The 24,665-nt window shown below is 40.9% G+C and overlaps 1 protein-coding gene across 16 annotated transcripts; it reads right to left on the bottom strand.

Annotated features, from left to right (window-relative positions):
- Window positions 1-913: 913 nt before the first annotated feature.
- On the bottom strand, window positions 914-24,417 carry LOC117383366 (uncharacterized). 16 transcript variants are annotated; one of them, XM_055228183.1, is made up of 34 exons: window positions 24,252-24,417; window positions 15,740-17,094; window positions 15,305-15,568; window positions 15,120-15,224; window positions 14,919-15,037; window positions 14,635-14,853; window positions 14,476-14,563; window positions 14,057-14,209; window positions 13,820-13,917; window positions 13,445-13,617; window positions 13,268-13,339; window positions 12,626-12,778; window positions 12,401-12,523; window positions 11,579-12,322; window positions 11,277-11,495; window positions 10,931-11,152; window positions 10,624-10,851; window positions 10,331-10,546; window positions 9,767-9,940; window positions 8,885-9,115; window positions 8,725-8,805; window positions 8,501-8,656; window positions 8,216-8,419; window positions 7,956-8,135; window positions 7,279-7,484; window positions 6,813-6,878; window positions 6,650-6,694; window positions 5,781-5,843; window positions 4,800-4,979; window positions 2,615-3,001; window positions 2,080-2,199; window positions 1,830-1,937; window positions 1,673-1,753; window positions 914-1,597 (listed from the first exon to the last, which is right to left on the bottom strand). In XM_055228183.1, the coding sequence occupies exons 3-34, from the start codon at window positions 15,356-15,358 to the stop codon at window positions 1,568-1,570; spliced, it is 5,298 nt and encodes a 1,765-aa protein (XP_055084158.1). In that variant the 5' UTR covers window positions 15,359-15,568; window positions 15,740-17,094; window positions 24,252-24,417; the 3' UTR covers window positions 914-1,567. The 16 variants fall into 16 exon arrangements, 15 of the variants coding, with proteins under 15 accessions (XP_055084158.1, XP_055084144.1, XP_055084143.1 ...); XM_055228169.1 differs by lacking the exon at window positions 24,252-24,417 and adding an exon at window positions 22,050-22,464 and having other exon boundaries at window positions 15,740-17,112; XM_055228168.1 differs by lacking the exon at window positions 24,252-24,417 and adding an exon at window positions 21,282-21,409 and having other exon boundaries at window positions 15,740-17,112.
- Between the last annotated feature and the right edge of the window lie 248 nt (window positions 24,418-24,665).

The raw sequence follows: 24,665 nt of genomic DNA, 5'->3' as shown, positions 1-24,665 counted from the left end.
AGCAGAAGCACAGAAAACAGTGAGTGACATGTGATCTACGTAGACTGTGGTAAAAGGCTTTACAAAGTTGATTGAGAATTAAATACATTTAACATGGTGTCCAGTGACAAGAGCCTTCAAACGTGCTTCTGTTGAAAAATGCATTACATTAAACCACACAGTTCCTGCTAAAATCACATAGTAATGTGTTTCTAGGAAAAAGCCACACACACTGTAAAAATCTTCCTCCACTTTGAATGTGCATGTTGTCAAAGATACACATGTAGAGCATGGATGGCCACACAAACACATTCTTCATACAATCGTGAAGGTCTGTTACAAAACCTGAGATAGAAATTCCAATGACAATAAATTAAACCAGATGTACTTTTGTCAGCAGGAGCCCTCTGCGCCAGGGGCGGTGGTCAGTTGTGGCTGCTCGGGCCAGTCCCGTGGGGTCCTGGTTGAGGGTTGGTGTTTGGGCCTTATGTCTCCCCTGGGCCCTGTATCAGTGCCCTGTTGGCTGCGGGCAGTTCTCTGCTCCTGGCGCAGACAGCTCCTCTGATAATTCTTCCTCAGTTGGTTGTCTATACCCAGCCTCATCTATCTGTACCTAGCCTTATACATTTTAGCCTGTGTGTTTGTGCGCATGTGGGTGAGACTGTATGTGACTGTGAGCTGTATGAGTGTGTGGGGTCGGGCAGTTGTGGGGTAGGGTGGTTGGGTGGTTGGGTGGAAGGGCATGTGGGACTATTTTTTAATGACTGTAAAGCACTTTGTGTTACATAGTTGTATGAAAAGCGCTTTATAAATAAAGTTTAATTTGATACCAATGTAAGATATGTTTACTAAAAGACAGGATATGTATGAGGGTTTACAGAGCAAAGACTAATTCAAATCAAGACAATATTAAAAAATGAATGATGGCAAATAATACTTACACAACACAACAGAAACCCACAGTTTATGAGAAAATGGATACGTATAACTTAAAAACCTTAATTTGTACAAACACTATAAAAGCATTAATTCTATAAAATAGAGAAATATTTCAAAATAGAACAATTTTTAATTTAAACTTTACAATAATGAGTAAGCTACCGGTTCTTGGCTGGTCAGGGAAGAAATCAATTAGATCTGCTTTTGTACCTGAGCTGGAACAAAGCCCACCTTTGGGCACAGAATATATTTGTTCACATTTTGTTTCGAGGTATGTCACTTAAAATGTATTTTTGAAAACCTAAGCTATTACACATGTAAACAACACAAATTCCCTTGAAAGTTTAACAAGGAAATAGATTCTTGTAAAGTGGTCTAAAACTACAAACGAAATGGTTTGTTTTTAAAAAAAAGTATGTAAAAACAACTACATAAAATCCCGTAAAAGCAAAAAAATGACCACTGGAAATGCTCCTGAATTAAGAAAACATTAAATGTTTTCTAGTATAAATGTACCAAAACAAAAACATCTACAACTTGTCTACAACAATAATTATGGGAGATAGTTGATGTGTGGGCACAGCTGGCCACAGTGTTGTGGCATGCACTGAAGAAAACGATGGAAGTAAATATAAGAAATGTGACCCAGTTACAATGCAGAGGCTCCAGATCCTTTTCCCTGAAGAACAATGCATATATTTTAAAATCAGTGCACATTGTGTTTCATTTATACTTTTAAACAATGTGTAAATACCTTTTCTTGATCAATGTCAGAGTCTGCAGTTATGATGATTCTTTTCTCAACACGAGTCTCAGATGAGCCGCTTTTCACCACCTGGGGGGCAGTAAAGTTCATGTTAATACAAAACTTAATTATGACTCAAACCAATGCTGGCATTTTGGGCACATGCCTTTGAGATATGAGTGGTGGTGACTGTGGTGCCGCTGGTTGTTTCTGACGTCACGGTTTTGGAGCTGGACTCAGATGAAACCTCTTTGTCTTCATCTGTCCCATCCACCTGCGAGAAAGGTAACAGTACATTACAATCATTACAATGAGCTTTCCTCTTCCTAACAGTGAACCACGACCTGGATACAATTAACATGAGCAGGTGCCTGCGCTGGTACAGAGCTGGGCTGAGCGGGTGCTGTAGCCCCTACCTTTGAAGACTCATAGGTGATGGAATGGGTTGGGACGATAGGGACCTCTGTGGTGGAGATGTCACTGGAAAAGGAGGACTCTGCTGTGATGGTGACTGTCTGCGTCTGCACCAATGGGGGCTGTGGATGGGAGCAAAGCCCATTGAGTGGCTGTTTAACAGACCTCTCAGCAAATTGGATCACACCATGCAAGCCACTCCCTCTGATCAATATTGTAATGTATCCTTTCACCAGAGCATTTTTCCAAATACAGGCAATTCAAGAGTATTAACAAAGAGGACAGGAAATTATATAGTCTTCAGCATTCAGTGATTTAGAATAGGACAGGAAGGTCAAAGTTAGTGCATCAAAATAGAGGTGCCCATCACCAAATATTTTGCACACACTTGTGCAGCATCTTTTGGGAATACTATCAAAACCATGTGTACTATGTTGTTTGCACTGAAAGAGCTGCTGCAAAGGTGTGTTTAGGAGTGGAATCCATTATTAATGAAGGACAAAGCAGAGACAGAGTCACTCAGAGACTAAAGGCTACCTGGAAGCAGCGCATGACCTTGGGACCAACACTCCTGAAATAGGAGACAGCAGACGATCCAACTATTGTCCCAGAGCTGTCCCCCTCTGCAGGATGTGACTCTTGGAGCTCCTTCGTCTGTGCTGCATCTAACTCTTTACAAGGGGACTCGTGAAGGGGGCTTGACAGCTGGGCCATTTCCACCTCCACAACAGGTACCAGAGATGTCTCAAAAACTACAACCACGTCTTGATCGCAAAACTCGACTGCTGAGTCCTGCGGTCCATCAAGCTCACTAGTGTGGCTTACTGTGGGACTGGATGTGCCCGAAAAGCTCAACGCACTTCTGGTTTCCTCCTGTGTAGTGTTCGTTTTAGACTCATTGCACTCAGGGCTATCACAAACACTCTAAAACAAGACATAATACAGAAACAATGAAAACTGCCTATAATGGCAACACATTCATACACAAAAGGTTTGAAAACATAACAACTCTTCTGATGTGTAGGCCTGATGTATTCAGATTGACGTTAATGTAGGGATGTAATGCAAATGTGAAAGAGAATGATATTTTTGAGCCATGACAATGACCAAAAGAAAGTTGCTGTAAGCATCAGTCTAGTGTATATGGAATGTCTTTTATTATTTGGTCATTGATTGATTGTCATGCAACAGAGTACAAATATTATAAGAAGCTGCCCTAAGATATTAAGACACTTATTACTACACTATCACAATATTTTAAATACAAACCATTCAGTACCACATATGCTACACTTTAGGAATCAGAATTTTAAGAGTTGACAAATTGTGTAAAAAATGACACCAAAATGTAAAAAAAGTCCAGATGAGTTTGATTTTAGTCCCGTACACACTAGAATTTCAGTCCAACAGGTGTTTGTGGTATGAGGAAAAAGTGAAATAGCAGAAGAGAGAGAAACTTAGTGAAAGTCTATCCAGGTAAAGGCAGCTTCTGCAGGTGAGCAGAGGATGAGTGGAGGTGAGGATGCAACAGTGATGCTGAAGCGCGAAGGAGGGACAGAGGAGGAAGAAGCGAGTGGTTGATGGGTAGAAGACAAGGAGAGGAGGTCCACAGCTCACACCTGAGTGGGGTCTCCGCGACTGTCGGCCCCTCAGCTGCGCTTGGAGTAGAAGTCCAGCAGGGGGCCGCGAGGGAGGCGGGTGACAAACTGAGGCGGGGAGAGAGATGACAGGGAGGACTTTTGAAATGGCTGACAGTGAACTACAACTCTTCAACAATAACTGCTTTATAATTAACAGGCTTGAGCATGGACACGATCATATCAATGAGTTACTTGCTGTACAAAGCATGGAAAGGGTTTTAGACATGCATTTTACCATGCAGTCCTTCAGATGACCGTAGCTGTTGTGAGAAGACAGAAGTTCATCCACAGGTGTTAACGATTTGTCCGTTAGACATACTATACATACCGAAAGGAGAGATCAATGCATGAGCTAAACAAAACTTAGGCAATATGATGGGCTTCGAGGTCACCATTTTTAAAATAGTTTTCTTCTTGGGTTAATAACATATTATACCATAGGGCGATTAAGTTATTCTTAGTAGTTAAATTTAAAGCATGTGGACTAACTGCTGCCAAGTAAAATAGCAGTAGGAAATATTTGCTGTGAATGAGGTCTTGTCTCTTTATTGTTATTCCAAAGAGGAAATGCAGAACAGGAAGTATGGAAGGATAAGAGAGAGGAGGAGAAGCAGAGGAGAAGCAGAGAAGTAAGAGGAAGGATGCTCAGTCTGACCATGCAGAGGTCCAAATATCCCTGCGTGTCATGCAGCAGGTGTTCTGGTCTGGTCCAGTCTGGTGCAGTTCAATCAGTCATGCAGTGTGTACAGGGCTCAGAGACATCTGACACATGATGTCCCACACAGACAGCAGTGTGGTCAGTACTGTTTAGGTCCAGATGCATCTTTATTCATGCATGCTTTGCATACCACGACTTTATGCTTTGTACATGCACACACATTATTAATTTGCAACAGCCTAATTATTATAAATACATTTTGGAAACAATACATGTCATTCAAATATGACATGTGTACTGCCAACATAAAAACTAGAATAATTGACAAAAAAATCTAGACAATGATTAAAGAAGCTGTAAAATATCCCAATATTAAGTAGAAACCGCAGACTAAAATATAGTGAAAGCCACTAGTGACACTTACCCCATCAGTTCCAGGCAGAGGCTGTCCGTTAACCCCTAGCGTGCGGAAAGGGGAGTGTGTGGACAGGCGCTTGTCCCATTCACTGGGTCGTGACTCGGGCAGCGCCTCCATGAAGTTCCTCTTGAGCTCACTGATGCTGGCATGGTGTCTGAGCAGGTCCTCCTGGGGTTTGTCAAACTCCTGTGATCCATGTGTGAAGGGGTTAAGAGAGATCAGGATGTGACGAGGGGGAGGCAAAGTAAAAGGGAAAAATAGAGAAGATGAAAATATATTAGTTATGAAAGTGTTCTGGTAATGTTGTCAGATGTTTTAAGCTGAAGCAGGTTATTAGCAACTTTTTAGGAAGTGATGGCAGTGCAGTTCTGATCGTCAGAATCTTTTTCCAGAATGACATTTACAAAGTGACTATTATTGCAGTCTGTAATCATGTATTACATAAAATTATTCCAAAATGATTTGTGCACAGGCTGTAAATTCAAGAGCAGGTAATGATTGCAGAGACAGACAAAGCATATGGCAAAAAATAAACACAATTATATAAAAAACAAAAACAGCAATGTGATATATAAAGAAGAATAGATTTATAAATTACTGAATTAAAATCCTCCATCAATCATCGGTTCATATCAAATCAACCACAGAGCGAAACATTTGCATTTGGGTGAGAGAGCAAAAGCAGAGACAGGAGAATACTGGTGATCTATTAATAACATTCAGTGAACAAGAGAGTGATCAATATTCACCTGATACATCTGTAAAACTTTACTCACTCCAATATGTAAACTCAAACACCTAATTTACCCATGATCCAACAGGAGTCTCCTGACACACAACTGACATGTTATTTACAAAGCAATGGAGTCATACAAGTACAACTGTAGATCATGCAACATGCAAAAGCGTGATATTATAGAGCGGCCAGTGAGCAAGAAGCAAAATTAACTCCAAACAGCTACAGACATTTCCAGAAGAGATACAAACCTCCAACATTAAAATGCTATGTCTGATATAAATTGAGTCACCCTCAATTCTCTTTGCCCTTTTCTGTGAAAATGAAAAGAAAAAAAATGTGTGGGTTTGGTTCACTTAGCATCAAAGTGCCCTAACTTAAACATGCAATCTAAAAACAAGGCTACAATGAACAGTTATGAAGAACATGCAATGAGTAGACAGTTCTAACCAATGTTCTAAGCAAATGATTCAGAGGTGTACTGAACTAGCTAAAATATTTTAAGTCATAATAAGAAAGGAAATGGTGACATGACAGAAACTAGAAACATGCCCAGAGTGAGTCTTGTGTGGTGGATCATGCTTGTACATTCCAGGTTTTACAACAACAGCAAGCAATGAGGAGACACCTTTTGCTTTGTAATAAAAATAAATAAATAAATACTTCTATTACAGCAACTATTCCTGTCATAACTATTCTTGTCAAAACATCATATTTTCTAACAAATATACCGTAGATAGTGTAATTCAAGTTTTAGTCGTATGGAAGCACATTAAAAAAAATAAATAAATAAATAAAAGAGTTACTTAGTTGATCTAAGAGTTTAAAGTGCACTAATGTCTCATTTTTCTGTTGGAGGACAGTTATGTGCTTGTCTCTATGGAGACGTTATTGCTTTTGAATGCTCCACAGCACAGCATTAAGCATGTCAATCTCTATGGTGACAAGAAGATGACTCCTCTAGCATGTTAGATAAGTTTAATACCATACTGTGGAACATTCCCAGCAAAGCAATCCCCCCACCCCACCCACCTGAAAAGTTACAAAGTGGCCTTTTAAAAACTCAAAATGTAAGTGGGATCATGGACCACAAAAGGTGCCACACATCTCAGCCTCTGACCTGTCTCAATCGCACCATCTCCGAGCTCGCCACTTCCCTCTCGTGCTACCGCGGGAGGAGAGAGGGACACGTGTTAGAATCCCCTGCATTTGGCTTTGATATTGTAGTGACACAGCAAAGCCAAAGTCTACACAACCATGCACCAGGCCACACTCAAACTGACCTTCAGGTCCCCATTGATGCTGGTTATCAAGGTTGACTTTACTTCTCTACGGTCCTTCCATATTGGCTACAGAGTACACACACAGTTCACATTCTCGGGTAGAAATGAGATATTTTAAAGCTATATCACAATACTGATTATGCTATATGGATCCATGAGGAAAATTACGTGGGCTTAGTAGGTAAAAAATACAATATTAAGACTATACTAATAGCATAGTCACAATAAACTTGTTTTCAAACAAAAACAGCTCCAAACTGATTTTTTTTCAGTATTGTTCAAATAAAAATGTTCTAATTAACTTTAGTATCAGTAAGTACTTGAGTATGGACTTTCTGACAACCTTAAAACTTAACCATAAACAGCAAACCAAAGCGTAAAAACACAAAAAATGAAAAAGAGTTTTATGCATTGTTTAAATTAACCTGTAAAAATGACGTATAAATATAATTGAGAAAGTTCATACCTTCACCTCAGACAGCGTCTCCATTTTAGTGATCTCCTCTGTCTCCACGGTAACCTCCAGTCGCCTCTCGTCCTGCCGGCTGCCCTTGATAGGGGTGGAGGTTTGGGGCTGGTCCAGAGGGGCCATGGGGATCCCCGCCTCAGCCAGAGCAGCCTGGGAGAACACCGGAGCACTGACGGGACGTGTGCCTCTCTGCGTGCTCACCACTGCAAACAAGACAAATACATTTATACACTGGACTAGGGCAGCAGGACATTACATTCACAGAAACATTTAACACAACCAAGAGCCACACAGTTTTTAAAGAGGACTTCCATACTTACTGCGGGATGGCTGGAATGAATACTGTACCTGATATCGGTCCTTCAGCAGGTTTAATGAACAATCAAGCAGAAATAAGAGCGAGCAATGTGCCACAAATGAGTACCCTAACAACAGGTTTGAGGTAAAAGCAAAACAGTCGGCTGCAAAAAGCAAAAAGATCTCTTAAAAAGCTTTCACAAAAGTACAAATATGATTTTAAGTGTTAAACGTACAAAGCACTAGCCATGATGACTGAAGTTACTGCCATAGCCACAAAGTTGTCACTCCATGTCATGATGTTAGATGTTTTCCACTCTGGCTCAAAGCGTCAAAGTGTTAGAGGCGCAGTTACAAACCCGTTAGTGATCAGATACCTGACTTCTTGAGGCCACGTTCAAACAGAACAAACCAATCGTCACTTCTACGAGAGGAGGGACGTCTTTCCTTAAGAACCCGTTTCTCAAACCGCGGGCGAGACTCAGAAATGGTGACCCTTGTTTTAGTGGCAATTTTACTTTCCTTGGTGGTAAACCGAACACGAGCAGGTGCAGATACTACAGCATACATATTTGAATGAATTAGAAAGAACAGAAATGGACAATATTGTCACTACAGTGTGATAACCGGAAAATACCTGGTGCTTTAGCGATCCTGTCCAGGAGTATGTACCAATTATCATCCACCTTTCGCACTGTAGCAGGAAGTCTTTTCTGTTCCACACCTGCTCTCTGCCACCTCTTCTCAGTTACTGTTACGGTCTGCTGTGCTCTTTGTACTTTGGTCACTACTGTTTTGGTAGTTTTTATTTCAGAAGACGCTCGGACTGGTTTAGCCACAGCTGTAGGCCACATATACAGAAACCTCATCATTTTTTTCTTAGCTAGCTAATCATAACAACTCAATCACAATTATAAACTACCTTTTATTTTAGGTGTAGCATCCAGTTGGACATACCAATCATCATCAATCTTTCGTGGTAGTATTTTTTTTATCCTTGTTACTGTCACAAATGGCTTTGTGTCATCATAAATTCGTTTGGACATTGACAAAACAGTTTCTTCGTCTGTGATGGCAACTAACACAAAGAATACATTTTAACACCAATGATCAAGTATAAATTAACTTTGAGAAAATTAGTAATACCTTTTGTTCCTTGTACTTTGGTCACATCATCATATATTAGCTTGGGTTTTGACACAACAGCAGCACTTTCTCTCAAAACAGCTAACACAAAGAAGCTATTTTAATGACACATGGTAGCTAATAGTCAAGTTAAAACTGACTTTCACAAAATGAGCAATACCTTTTGGCTTGGCGACAGGCTTGTAACGGATGATGTCAAAAAATACAAACCAATCATCTGCTATTTCTCTTTCAGACTTGGCTCTGATTGGACGAGGTCTTCTCTCAAACAAACTTGTTTCATCTCGTCTTTTGTCCACACCAATTATCAACTTCTGTGCTTGGGTCCCTGTGGTTTCTATTTTTGAATCCAAAGTTTTTCTTATACCAAGCAGAGGTTTAACAGGAAGCACTAGCACCCATAGATTGGATATTATCAGTGACACTTGTGCAAGCAGTGAAACCTATACTTGTATTAGAGATGCAACAATACCCCAGACATTGTGAAATGTTAAGTAACGCATTCAATTGAAAGATACCAAAGAACTGTGTTTGCAGCAGCACTCAAAAAAATATTAAGGGGGCTACATAGCATTTAAAAAGATGCACTATGCAATTTTCGTGAGTGTCCTCCACTCTATAGAGATAAGGTTAATATCCATACTGTGAAACATTCCCAACAAAGCAGCATCTCCTTAGAGACAAGCAGGTGAAGCCACCAGGTCAAGTTATCCGTACATGTGGAAGTTGGGATCCTGCTCACAGCAAGAGTGCAACCTTTCCAGTGTATTTCTGTAAGTTTAATGCCATATTGTGTAAGATTCCAGGAAAATCAATGACATACTCATAAAGATAAGCAGAGGGCAGGTCACCTACCAGAAAAGTTATAGTGTACCTTAAAGGCTGAGCAAGGGATTTTAGAATCCAAGTAGGAAAAATACAATTAACCTCTCCACAGCATCAAAATAAATAGTTTTGAGGCGAGTACCATGATCACATTGGACCATGAGGCTTGGGTATCGTTACATCCCTAATGGTAATTGTAATGACCATACACATGTACCTGTTGGGAGGATTAACCTTGATCTGGGCTCAAGCAGAACAAACCAGTCGTCCTCTCTCTGTGGCAGTGGCTGAGAAGGCCTTGGTTTTATCTGCACTGCATCAGCCTTCCTCTCTGTCACTTTAACTTCAACTTTAGGCTCAGATTTTGGAATTATTTGAGCAGCAGGCACCACTAGTGGAACCAAAAATGATTGGTTACACATATGATGAAAATATGGGTAAGTTATCATAAGCATACAGCACTGTGGAAAGTTTTTAAGGCTATAAATGAAACAGAAGGGTGCCAAATTGAACCAAAATAGTTAGACCGCAATGACATGTTAATATTTTTTATAGTGCATACAGCTGCAATCAAATGTACTTAATCCTCTTGGTAAATGTCCTTTCCCATTAGCCACAAATCATTTATATTATTTATCTAATATTATGTAATCTACCAGCAAGGGCTAAATATAGTACAAAATCCCCCCAAAAACGGCATTGGTAATATCCCTTTCTATCCCTTTATAACCTTCACACAGTACTGCATTTGTGCCTGAAAATGGAAGGTGAATAATTATACCTGTAGGCTTAAAGGAAGTTTCTTTGGGTGCAGCAAAGAACAGGACAAACCAATCATCATCAATCTTTCTCAAAGTTGGTGAAATCTTCTCTTTTCTAACTGGGCGAACAATGACCTCTTTCTCCTCAGTCATTTCTTTAACAGAAATCCTTGTCATCTGTTTAACTGTAGTTGTTTCTTCAACATAGGCCTGACCATAAGAAGCCACTGCTACCACTGAGAAACAAAGCAGCATTAGAACCATACTTGCTATGTATAAAGCAAAGAAAATAGTGCCATTCAAAAAGGGCTACCTGGTGGTCTGTGTGGAGTTGTTTTGACAGCCACATCAAACAAGAGAAGTGAGTCATCCCCTCTTTGTTGGGCTGGTTGGGTGATTTTCTGCTCATTTGTTTTAATCTTGGACAACTCCTTTTTTATAATTATACTCGTGTCCATTACAACCTTCTCTGAGGTTGTCTCAGAAGAAATTATCTCTTCTTTGTGGTAGTCATCAACAGCAGGCTTGTCTATTTCAATTACTGGTTAATAATAAATTAATATAATTAGGATAACAAATTAAGATCAAAGGAAAGATTTGTAGAGGAAACTCTGCAATACCTGGTTGCATGTATAGCATGACCTTTGGAGAAGGATCAAACAAAACAAACCAATCATCTTCAACTTTATTCACAGCTGCTGGCAAAACTATGGCTTCGTTTTGAGCTTTCATTTTGCCACTTTCAACCACTACTACTTCTTCAATCATTTTAACTGTTGGCACTTCAGGAAAAACATCTTTCTTTTCAGTCTCCACCTCCACAACAGGCATTAGAGTAGTAGCTAGTGCAAGAAAACATCCAGGCCATTAAAAATAATGCTTTGCCAAAAATGTATGCAAATGCTAATGATTGAAAGCTAAGCAGATGTTTATGAGCAAAGCAAATGTTATAACCCAAGTCTGTACCTGGTTGTTTATGGGGCACAATTCTTGGAACAACATCAAACAAGACAAACCAGTCATCAGCTCTCAGCACAGAGGGCAAAGGAGCCTGAGGGGTCCGCTCAACCCACCCCTCATCTTCAATTTTCAGCTCTTCGGCTAAAACTTCACCTTTTTCCAAAACAAGTGGCTTTGATGAAACAATATCTGCATTGGTTTGCACAGTTTCCACAGAGGCAATCACTACAAAAACAATTTACATGTCGGAAAGATTACCAGAGAATGTGTGGTGTGTGTTATAGCGGATCAACAATGGTATACTGTACCTGGCTTGTATACAGCCTTATATGGAAGACGATCAAAAAGCTTAAACCAGACATCTTTATCTTCAGACTGGCTTGGAATTATAAATCTGCTTGCCCTCTCTTCAAGCAATTCTGTTCTGCTTAATATGGACTTTGTCTCAACTCCCCCTTTTGGTATCCCTTTAATTTCAGTCATTTCATCCACAATTGTTAGTATTTTCTCCATCCTCCTCTCAACCTGGTATGTTACAACACCAGTGGTGCCAACATCTGACAGCCTAAGCTCCTTCTCCACATCCTCTCTCCACTCGTTTTCTATCTGACCAAGTTTTTCTCTCAAACTTTCCATCACAAAACTCTTGTCTGTAGATTCCATTAGATTCTGCTGCAGCCTGGCCTCCTCTTCTTCAGATAGCAAACCTTTGAGAAACACCCTTTTAATTTCATCTTCCAGCTCATCCACTTCCCCCACTGTGGTTTTTGATGCTCGTATACTGGTTTTTACTTGTGTTTCCCTGTCTTCCTCATCCTTGAGCCTAGCCACCTCCTCCTTTCCTAGCTCTTCCTCAATAACTTCCTGAAGTCTCTCCTGAAGCTCATCCACTTGTTGGAGTCGTTCTTCTAAATCCCTCACTTCTTTCAGGCGTCTTTCTAAAACATCCACTTCTTTCAGTGTATCCACCAAAGTGATGAATTCCTGTCTCCGCTCAACCACTTCCTCAGTGGTCATTTCTACAGAGAGCTTTTCCCTCTGCTGGAGCTGGTCTAGAAGAAGCAAAGTTGTAGGTAGAACATTATAATGTGCTGTTTGTAATGAACTAAAATGCAATCCCATACACTTACATGAAATACTGTCCCCTTTTAACACACTACTGCGGTCAAAGTACAAAAACCAGTCATCTGTTTGCTTTGGCACAGGTTGAAACAGCCTTTCTAGAGAGTTCATCTTTGTCAAGTTAAGTTCCCCTGACAAATCAAGGTAAGGGAATGAATAATAAAAAAAATATATCAATGCAATATGGTTGAGATTCCAGAATAGTGACAGAACCAGCTGCCAATGAAAGATACCTGGCTGTTTAACCATAGTAAATGATGGTGTAAGAGGGAAAGGAGGGTGTCGGTGGAGCAGAGTAGTCCACTCGTCTTTTGCTGGTTCTGGCTGCAGCAGCTCAGGCCATGGCCGACTGACTCCGAGGTCAGTCTGGACACTCTGCTCTGTGACTGTGGACAAATCATGTCATTAAGACATTATGTAATCCAGCTGCTGGAGCAGGAAAGCCCAGATGGTGTTTAAAGCGCGTTTACCAGATTTCAATCTAGTAAAAGTCTGTTAAAGCAGTACTTGCAAAATGCATACAATTTTTCAACACACAACACAAGCAGAGCAGTTATAAAAGCATCAAGATAATATTTGAGAGACTCCTGGGCTCACATGAGATAGCTGCATGACAAAAGCATGCAGGTTATGCAAAACACAACTTCATAACCAGCAAAGAGGTTTAAAGTGGCAGTGCAAACACAAAGTTGAAATAATGTCAGGTTTGCACTCAGTCCACAGGACTAGAAGATCAAGTCATGATAATGTTGCCCACAAATAAGGAGCACAAGCATTAAAGACAATGAAGCAGCTCAGTGACAAATGTTATAAGACCAAACAAAGCAGAGGATGGTGGGGTAAGTTTGTTATGCAGCTCCACACAGCCTGAGTACCTGAGAGCCCAGGGAGATATTGGACTCTGGTGGACTGCAGATAATCGGCCCAGTCATCCACCTCACACCTGCCTGATGCACAGAGCAAGCAAATGTGACAGGGTGTACATCACACATGGACCTCTCCGCATTCTAAACATCACAGAAGAGGCACTTGTATCCACACAGGGTACATACCTCCATCCAGGTTGCGGGACAGCCTCTTGCTGGCAGAGCGTGTAAAGCGAGGAGCGGGCCGGTCGATCATGGAGCTGGCCTGACGGGTCTGAGTCTGAGTGCGTCCACTGTAACGAAACTTTGAACCCAAGACGAGGAAGCGCCGAGAGGAAGGAGGCTCCACTGATGGAACTCTGAGAAAATAAAATATAAATATAATGTATTTACTTTAACACACAACTAATGCTACAGTGAACATCAGCAAACCAGTACTCACTACAGTATAGAGTATAGTTAAGCTTTAGGAGCCAATTATTTTAACCTCAGGTCAGATTAGCTGTGGTGTAAGGGTTAGGGTAATGAGCTACAGAAGTGACAGAGAGAGGAGGGCTTTACCTGAAGAAGGTGTGGTGCTCCACACAAACTTTCCACAGTTTCTTTGAGGCTTTGTAGTTTGGCAATTTGAAACCAATGGTGCTCTCGTACTGTTCTTGCTGCAAGAAAACAAACCAAGTGAGGGGGAAAGGGTTAATTGTGCAAAGAAACAAAAGAATATTGGTTCAGGTTGATAACTGATAACTCAATATAAAAAAATATAAGATTAAATATTAAACCAGCAGAAAGTTCATTTACCTCTGATGCCCTGATCTTGATGAAGAAGCTGCTTCGTTTGTAGGAGATCTTGAGCACTTTGGGCCAAGGGAAACGATTGATCCTGAGTTTGTCCTTGTAAACCATGAGTCCGCTGGCACAAACACCTAATGTGATGTCAACACCTTCAAGATCCTGAAACGAGACGAGGAGAATTTACTCTGTTACACAGAATCTATCTACCATCAATACAATAACAGAATATAGCCACCAGGGGGCAGACATTATTCTTTGTATTTGTGTGTGTGTATATATATATATATATATATATATATATATATATATATATATATATTATTATTATTATTATATATTTATTATGTAAATAAATAATCAATCTGCATAATGCACCTAGTCTGCAAAAAACACAACACATTACCCTTAATCAAAGACTAGGTTACCTTAGCTTGGTGAAGGTCCACTCCATACATGGCAAGTTTCTTGGCATTTTCTAGAAACAGCATGTCTGCTTGGGCTGGACTCATTGACCTGCAATAGTTATATTAATTACAACTGTGTCATATATGATAATAATTACACCTTGTATTCAGAGGTCTCACCTGTATGTGCGGTGTAGCTCGATGACCTTCTCTTCCAGCTCTTTGGTCTGTCCAGGAGCCAGGTTCAAATCCTTCACATAGTCTGTACCATGTACTTCGGGGTCATACTCTCCGAGTTCGGACTGAGCTGTGTAGGACCCCAGTAAAGACAGGGTCACAAAGGAGCATGGAAGGACCCCACGCAGGATGTCTTTCCTCAGCTGGAGACACAGACAGTACCTGCACAAAGAACAAAACCCATCAGCATGTATTTAGATAGAAGACTGCAGTGTAGAAACATTTACCTGGTGAGATCCTCAGTGAGCTGGGCTGGGTCTGGGGGGTAAAACTTAACATTGAATGTAAACTCATAAATGCCTCCTGGAGCCTGTTTTCGAAGCTCTTTTGTAAGGTCAACCCACGTCTAAATAAAAACAAGAGAAAGTAGACATAATATACTTGTAATAAAAGATAATTCAACAAATATATTAAAACAAGCACTTTACCTTACTAGATGAGGATTCCCAGTGTGCAAGGCCAAAGTAATCTTTCTCCAATAGATTGAGGTGGTCACACACCTTAGTGAATAGTTCCTGACCTTTAGCATGTTTCTGTACAAACAAGAATAAATGTTAAGTGGACAGACAATAGAATAAACACATATACAGTAATGTCGCAGTTCAATCCTTACATCAAGCTCACACTCAAAGAGAGCGTCATCCAGTAACGTGACTTTGCACTGCATGGTCTTCTGCCTTTGGCCTTTGGAGCCTTTTACCTCCTCGGTTTTCTTCTCTTTACCAGTTTTTTTTGCCTGTGATTTAGACTTTTTCTCTCCCTTCAATGTTTTCTCTTCAGCTTTTGGTGACTCTTTGTTTTCACCGTCCTCCTTAACTTCTTCTATCTCTGCCGCTTCCTTTACTTCAGGATCCTCTTTGTCTTCCCCTGGAGCTTGCTAAAGAAATAGTTAGATCATAGTTTATAAGGTAAAAAAAAAAACATGTCTATTTCACACAAAATCTACAACATTGTTTGTGTTAGTAAAAGTTTAAGATGTTTAATATGTGTTTTAATAACTCTTACCCGAGCCGAGTGTATATAGTACAATGTATACAATGTGTCTCACCTCTGCACTGCCGACGGAGCGCTGGTCCGGAGCCGGTTCGATGTCTGGTTCAGTTTTGAGCTCCGGTTCTGGATCTGCAATGGGCGCTTTGACCTGTTCTACAGACCCCTTTTTACCCTTTTTGCCCTTGTCCTTTTTCTTCCCTTTTTCTTCTTCTTTCTTTGGCTTGTCCGTTTTCTGTTCTTCTTTCTTCACCTCCTCTTTTGACTTCTCCTCTTTTTTTGCTGTCTCTTCTTTTGGTTTTTCCTCTGGCTTCTTTTTCACCTCCTCCTCTTCTTTTTTAGTTTCCTCTTTTGTTTCCTCCTCTTTCTTCTTCTCCTCCTTTATCTTTTCCTCTTTTTTCTCCTCCTTTACTTTTTCCTCTTTCTTCTTTTCCTCTTTTGCTTTTTCCTCTTTCTTTTTGGCCTCCTTTGCCTTCTCCTCCTCCTTTTTTTTGTTTTTCTCCTGTTCTTTCTTTTTAGCCTTCTCTGCCTCCCGTGCCTTCTCTTCCTCTTTTTTCTTCGCCTTCTCCTCTTCCCTCTTCTTTTCTCTTTCCTCCTTTTTTTTCTTTGCTTCTTTTTTGTCAATTTTTACCTCCTTTTTTATCTCACTCTTCTTTGTTTCATCTTTAGCAGGTGCTTCTTCTTTAGCTTCAGCTTTTGGCTCTACCTTTTCTTCTACTTTTTCAGCAACTGTCTCCTCCTTCACTTCTTCCTTCTTCTCCTCCTGTCTCACTTTTACCTCCACTGGTTTTACCTTTTCATCCTCTATTTTCACTTTTTCATCCTCCTTTTTTATTTTTTCATCTCGTTTTACTTTAGCATCTTCTGTTTTTACCTTATCCTCTGCTTTTTTTGTCTTGTCTTCACCTTTTTTCTTGACCTCTTTTTTCTTTTTTTTGCTGCCTTTCTTTTCAGTCTTTTCTTCCTCTTTCTTCTTCTCTTCTGTGGGTTCTACCTTTTCCTCCTTTTTCTCCTCTTTCACCTCAACCACTGCCTCTTGTGTTTTGCTCTCCTTCTCTTCGTTTTTCTCTTCTGTCTCCTCTACTTTTTCGGCTTTTGCCTCTTTGTCAGCCTTGTCATCCTTGGCTTTCTCCACCTCAAAGCCGTCTCCCTCTGAACACTGTGAGCGCCGCTTGAGAAAATTGGAGAATAGTTTGGATAGGCCTTTGCCGGCGGAGGTCCTGGTGCGAGGTTTCAGCTGCTCCTCTTCGGGGGTGACTGCTGCCTCTGCATGCCCAGGATCAGAGGTCTGCTCCTGGGCAGCGGAGGACTGCCCTTCCTCTGGCTCTGGGTTCTGCTTGTTCTCTGGTTCAGGTTCGGTGGGACTGGCCGTCTGCTTACCCTCAGTGTCTGCTTCACTCAGAGCACTCGCCTCTGTCGTCATGGCAGCCACTGGAGGAGACAGAGACAGAGAAAGGTCAAACAAGCTACCACATAAAAACAGGCAACGGTGGTAAGAAATCATAATACAGTGAATTAATTTATTGACCTTTATTTAACAAGGAAATATGTCTATATGTGGTATAACCAGGGCTCACAAAAAAATCAATATACTAGTAATGGAGGTCTACATTCTAAGGTTTCATTTAATTGATAAATTGAGGAGTTAGTCTTTTAAATGACAAATGCTTAGCTTAACGGTTAACCACAGGCTTGACTTCATTGTGCCCAAGCAGTTTTTTTTTTCATTAATAATCATTAATCATCAAAAAGTGGCTTTAACTTCAGACAAATTATAAGCATCTGGGTAAATTTTATTTGCCCTTGTTTCTACATGTTTTCAGATGGTACTTTACATTACAGCATAATAATACATTATATGTAATGTTAGTAGTATTTTTGTGTTATTTATCCAATTATTCATGTTATATTAATGATGAAATAACAGTACATATTGACTTTTGAATTCTGTTAAATTCTCCTAAATATTCTATCAAATAAAAGAGGCATCAAACTTAAAACGGCTCATACACAAACATTGCCAGAGTAATAACAATAGTGACTCTGTCTGCACTGACATATGACAGCAAACCCACCACACTGTCAATGAGAGACTCATTAAAGTCCATGCACACAAAGGGGGTATTCTCCTCCTGAGGTACCCATTAGCACTGCTCAGACCCACATCTCCCAGCATGCCTCGCTGCTCAGCTCACACCCCAACCTTCACAGGTCATCTGAGGCACCCAAAACCTCGAGAGGCAGTACAGGAGAGTGGTGTCAAGTTATTACACTGCTACAACATAAATGCAACTATGGGTTAGGAGGCAATAGTCGAGTAAAGAGATCCTTTGTTGACTAAAGACATGCTTTGTGCATCGATTAACTGACTAAAAGGGGAGTGGTCTTTCCCTGGCAAGAGCTCTCAAATTTGCTAGGATCTCACAAAAAATGACTATGTCTGTAAGTGAAAATGCAGCTTATACTGTTCAGCCACTTCCATACATTCTCCTTTCTTCTGTTGCCCATATAAATCCTTAAAATCATAATATAAATGACTAGTTGACGAGTTCATCAACTAAAGGCCTTTTAAATAACCATTTATCAAAGACACTACTTTAGCTGAATTGATGCAATGCATCAGTTGGACCACTTAAGTAAAGCTTTCTTCTTATATAGTAGCATGCTAATGAATGAGACCTGATTTAATTGGTGATTAATATGGCTGCATTTGCCTTTCCATAAGTAGTTCAAGTCTCCTGGCTGACATAGGGTGGGGGAGGGGCCAGAACCACAGACAGTCCAATCTTCCAGATGTACAGGGCCGTCCCAAAGGGTGAAGCTTGGCCTCCTCACTCCACACTTCCCACTGGTGGTACGGGACAGCAGGAGGAGGGGTGGGGGGTACCCTCACAAACCAAATCCTCTTTAGCCCTCCCATTGTTTGTGTCCAGTGACCAATAACTGTGCGACTCTCTCGACCTAATCCAGCACACCCTTCCCCCCATAGACCCCCCATAGGTCTGTTGCCTGGGTCAGCACACACACAGGCGTATGCCTCAGTGCCCATGGGCTCCTCTGGGCTGTTTAATGCTCCGTCATCTCAATTGTGATTGTCAGAAAACAGACATGCCCCTAATGGACCATCTGAGGTTGGGTCTGCTGCCTCCTCCATTTTGTGTTTCCATGGAACATCTTTGCTATCTGCCAGCTGAGCAGGGTCGGCCCAGATCATTAGTAAATATGGCAGAGAAATTATAACCAAGCAAAATTAACAAATGCATTACAGGCTTATTTTAAAATAAACATTTTATTTAAATAGTTTACTCTCTCTGAGGTTGTGATGCTGCCTTGTTTGAAAGCACTGAGTAATTCCGTTGATGGCAAATAAGACTCTGAGTGATGCTGTTGTGTGGCATCTAAAATGTAGTGATGGAGGAGTGAATGAGCCAGCACAGAACACAGTGAGGAGGTGTGGTATAAAAATAGATCTTGTGCCCAGGATACATGGTCTCATTAGTTAGCATTTACAGCTCACATCTATTTTTGCTCAGAGCACTGCTCATACACGCACATGTGCACAGCCCCATCCCTTCATGTTAAATCCACTCTGCCACAGCTGATGGGGTACATTTGTTTTGGGCCAATTCACAACTTGTTCTTTCAGTCCCAGCGGAGTAACACAACACCTGAAATAGTGTAACCTTGTCGAACACTAAGAGGACATACAGAAACCACAGTTCCTGGATACAGAGAGTAGGATTAAGGAATTAGAAGGAGTTTAGAGTTAATCAGGCCCCAAGTGAGATTATCTTCATGTACCTGCCTGCAGTATCTACCCAGGCTCTCCCTTCACTGCTCTGTTTGAAGCCTGTGCTGATTCATGGGTTTATGGGGTGCTCCGCCCACCTGGCCCCAAATCAACAGAAATGAACTCAGGGCCAATATCAGTCCTTTCCACTATTAACCTCCCTAAATAAACACTAACACACATGCCTCAGCACAGCCCAACATGTGCATGGCTACAGCCCTGCCTAGCAAACTCATCGTGAGCATCTGCAGTTTAAATGATGTGATAAATTTCATATGATTGTTCATTTTTCAGCAAAACGAAAGCAAATTTAACCGTTGGGCCAAACAATGCGTTTATAACTTAAGTGACCAAAGGGTGCAGCTTAGTCTTCTGACAGGTTTGTAAAACTATTCCAAACCAAGATCTGGAGTGATCAATACACGCAGATGGTCTGAGAGCCCAGTGCTGAAACATGAACCGATTGGGGAAAAGAATGAAGTAGCTTCATTGATTTACTGCGGTCGGCCTGAAAGCAATTCAAAACCCATTTCCAATATCCTCACAGCCAAAGCCAATTGATGTAATACAATCGCACTGCTTCAACACACTGCAAAGAAAAGTGAGATATTACTGAATGTTCTCTTAAATTTGATATGTAAAGACGTAAAATAATACGTGAAACTATATGACACTAATATTGAGTATGTAGGATATGATGCTTTGTTTGTCTCGTGCCTCCCTGGAAATGGAAGTGTTGATAGTGAAAAGAGCACAGAGATGTCAAGTAAAAAAAAAACTGTTGTGATGTGTAGCTGCATGAATGCATCATAACTCCCAAAAGAGGATTAGCATCAGCCAGCTCCTCTGGGACCTGGGTGACCTCACTCTCACAGCAACAAACATCCAAAACATCCTTCTTCAGTATATCCAGCTCCACACCTCGAACTGTCAACACAACAATTTAGCCCAACAAGTCTAACCTCAGTGTAATGTTTACTCAACATCCCCCATCTCATTCTTTCTACATCATATCTATGCCCTCCATAAAAGATTATCTTACTATATACAGCAGTATCAATGGAGATGAGGCTTATTGGATGAGATTCTCAGAGATGCACAGTTCCTCTCAGCAAAGTACACAGAAGAGCACACACTCATTCTGCAAAGACATTCTGGAGATTTGAAATCATACATTGCTGCAGACAGTTTGTGTCAAATCTGAATTAGTCTAACACAAATGTAATCAACAGTGTGCACTAATAATTAGACGCTCCCACGGGCCTCATGTCACCTCAGTCATCTCATAGGTTGGGAGAACAGTATGCACACACTGGACACTTTGTTTTAAAGGTATAGGCATCATTCTATAGCCAGTGTTTCTTTTTTATATTATGCTATTTCAAAACTTGTGTAAAGCATGGCCAAGGCCAGAGTAACTTGCAACAATTCGTAAAAAGCAGTAGGCCACCTTCATCCATTCTTTGCACAACCAATCAGAGAACACATATAACGACAACTTGTGATTGATGAGGATGCTAAGCGAGACGGCTTTTGTTAAGCCTGCTCCAATTACGTTATAGATTCAGATAGACTATATTAGGTAGGGCTTACATACTTCTCAAAGGTATGGTCACATATATTTTAACCAAACAGAAAAAAATATATAACTTTTTCAAATAAACCGCAAAACCACAAGAGGCTGGATTGGGCGAGCGAGCGTGCCAGGGTATTTAAACAATCTGTGAATGAAAATGGCGCCGAAAGAGCAGCAAAACAAATAAACATCAACTCCTGCATTGGAGGAATATATGCTACAAATTCATCTTACCTATTCTAAGATTTGCATCAAAGCAGAAAGAAAAAAGCACAAAATCCGACAAAAGCGCGTATTCCGTACGTCGAGGGGAGTCACAGCGTAGCGGAGCTACACATGCTTTGTTGTGCTCAAGAGTCTGACGCTATAAAGGGGCGGAGCCTGTCGCGAGGCTCAGCCCAAGCCACAAACACGCCCCACAACCGCGTGCGCCGCGCTGAGAGGGGCACATCCAAGAGCTGACAGGACCTTTACATAGGCCCAGCACCTATGGGCCCACAAGGCCACAACATCAGCTCTTTATTATGTGGCTGAACATTAAATAAGCAGGTCTTCCATTAAATTGGACAAGCCTACCGCAAGGGTACGGGAAGCAAAGCAGGCATAGGTCTGCAGGCACAGGCCTACAGGCAACACAAGTGCAACATACAATAATTGCATCTGTAATCTGGTGTGAGCAAGACTGCATAGCACCTCCAACATTGTTGTGAATGGACAAATCATGAGGAAAATCTGCCAATTTTGCTTTAAAGGAAAATGCCATATTTTGTAATAAATGTTAATAATATAATAATGTTTTATAAAATGCCATAAAATAGTTACAAGCTTAGGGGATGTTCTGATGAACCCTGATTTGGGGTCCACCCATCTGCCTGACCTCATTACAGCCACATGGATCACAGGAGGGAGAGAAAGGTTCATTAGTCCCTCCACAGCCAAGCGTAAACATGTGCGCGCTGATCATGTTGAGTAGTCAGTCAAAAATGATAAAGGTATTCTTACCCGTTTACAAGATATCTCCAAAAAAAAAAAAAAATACTTGGGCTACTCCAAACTGCCAGGTGCAGTATCCATGGGACTCATGCCCAGTGTACCACTGTAACAGTCGATTCACATTTTTGCTTTTAGACTTTAGACTTTCTGATCACAGAGCACACATTAGGCAAGATACAGGCTACCATGTTACTGTTAAACATTTACCACTGCTCTAGTCAGCACTCAGAAATGAGCTGCATTTGTATCCTTTTTGTCATGATAAAGTACAGGTCCATACTGAGGAAGAGTGAGGAGATAAACAAAGAGGTTAGTGCCAGTTGCCTAGGATCCCCTGCCCCGTGCCTACTGCTGGAGCAGGTGTGAGGCTAGACCCCAGAGGAGAGCTCCAATCCCTGGGGAAAGGGGCAGTCTGAACTCAGACACACCCAACAACTGACGCACATCTCTCCCTCCTCTTCATCACCCATCCTCATTACTCTTCATCATTTGTTCAAAAGCAGATGCAAACACGCACCACAGTGCAGAGCATTACTCCAGCTCAGTGCACAGGGTTATGTTTGTTTGGAACATCTTTATCCCTCTCTGGCTCCATCCGTCGGTGATTATATAACAGCCTTACTGCTGCCACACGATTCATTTCACTTTAGATTTGCAACACAAATTTATACACTGCACCTCTCATTTAAATTCTCTCATGGAAGTTCAGATTTTTTATGTGAATTTAAAGAAAATGCTAGCACTGGCTAGCTGCTGCCTCAAGCACACAGAACAGGACATGCTGCAGAATAGATGGTAACTGCATAAATATTCATAGCCCCCCATTATGTTATGAAGAATTTATGAACCACTCCATGTTCTGTTTTTTCCTCCAACCACAGCCATTGGCAATCATTTTTGTTTTGTTTTTTTCTGTTTTGTATTAGACAAATATATCTGTATGTCCTTATCTATATTTCTTATATCTATACACAATAATAAAATATGAACAATTTAACATAGATCCAGAAACATCACTTATTAATTAATGATTGGTTGATGATGGTTTTATCTGCATGGGCCACACAGAGGATCACTGGAGATGCTTTAAGATCCAGTGCTCTCTCTTGATGCCATTTGTGAAAGAAACACTAAAGCAGACAGTGCCAAGCCTAGAGGCTTTTACAACACTGAACAAATTAACTTGGACATTCTGGGCCACAGAAGCGCATGCTATATTGTGTTTGATCATCCAGTCTAAATAACAAACCTCATTTGGTCTACACTGCCACCTACTGGAGAATAAACACTTGTGTTGTCGGAGAGAGTCAACAGTCAAAAGTGTAAATAGAAAGTCCGTCTCACCACGTGATGCAATAAACAACACATTTGGAGACATATTATAACACATGGAATAAGTGTACTGAAGGTGGAGCAGACAAGAGCAATGCATGCTGGGAGCATGTGTTTAGAGGAGATAACCTTAAGAAGTAGCAGTTCATCAACTCCTCCCAAAAATAGCCACGACTTAAGGGTTACAAAAGTAGCCTTGTAAAATGTATTATTACATTGCAGTTACTGAGTTAAATGATCTCTCTTTTTACCACACAACCTGATAACAAATGTAGTAGCCTAATTTAAAAGTTAGTGTAACAACGCATATGCTCAATGGTGAAGTGCAAAACCTCACCATCCCACATATCCCAAAGTCAGATACTCACAATAATGTTCATGACAGCCACAGCAGCAGCAGCAGGGGCCCCAGATGTGACCAGGGCAAAGGAATACAAAACAAACAGTGGGTCAGTGACAAGACAATTACATTTACATTTATATTTATATTATGTAAACTGAGCACGCAATACGGATTAGTCATTACAACAGTAGAATAAACACATGTTTCCTTAAAACTCCTTTAGAAGCAAAACCGCTTTGCTCTGAGTAGATGAAGGACACAAATGCACACAAGTTAGCCTACTTTTAAGTTACATTACAAATACTTTATGATGGTAATAAACTGGGACAGTAGACAAAAAATGAAACTGGTTATAAACTGTTTGAGCATTGCATGTTGTGAGGTTGTAGCATAAATATCCCTGACACAGCCTACTGCATTTGGAAATAATCCTGCCAAGTGCGCTGTCGTGAACTCAAGAGCAACTAGGCTACATACACCGGGATTTGCCCTTGACATGCACATTTTTTATATAGTTAATAGTTAAGTTGTCTTACCTGTGCCTACTACAACACCTCAGTGATTTTTCTCCTTTAGCTTGATTGTGTTTTCTGGTGTGGCGTTCTCATCCTGAAGTTGCAGGTAATCGGCAGGTTTCCGACTGGCGCAGTGACGCACCACAGTGACGCAGCTCCTCAGTGTTGGGTGGAGACCCGGTTAGTCCCCCGCCCTCCTACACTAAAAAAAAGCCCAAAAAAGAATATCTGGCAGCATCTTGTATCAAATACTGTTACTGTAGGAGTTAATTAAACTTTGCTAAAGCAAAGGCTATATGGACAAATAGTATCTATGACAATATGGTCCCACATACAGTGGACCAATGCTGTTAATGGTTTTGACCTTAATCACCTTTCTTTAAATGCTTAAGCTTGAACAGGTGTTCTCCACCTGTGGCTGCACTTACTACAGTC

The sequence above is a fragment of the Periophthalmus magnuspinnatus genome, chromosome 16 (genome assembly GCF_009829125.3).
Source record: "Periophthalmus magnuspinnatus isolate fPerMag1 chromosome 16, fPerMag1.2.pri, whole genome shotgun sequence".
NCBI lineage: Eukaryota > Metazoa > Chordata > Actinopteri > Gobiiformes > Gobiidae > Periophthalmus > Periophthalmus magnuspinnatus.
Note: the sequence above shows the minus strand (reverse complement) of the source record. Positions and strands in the feature narration are given on the sequence as shown.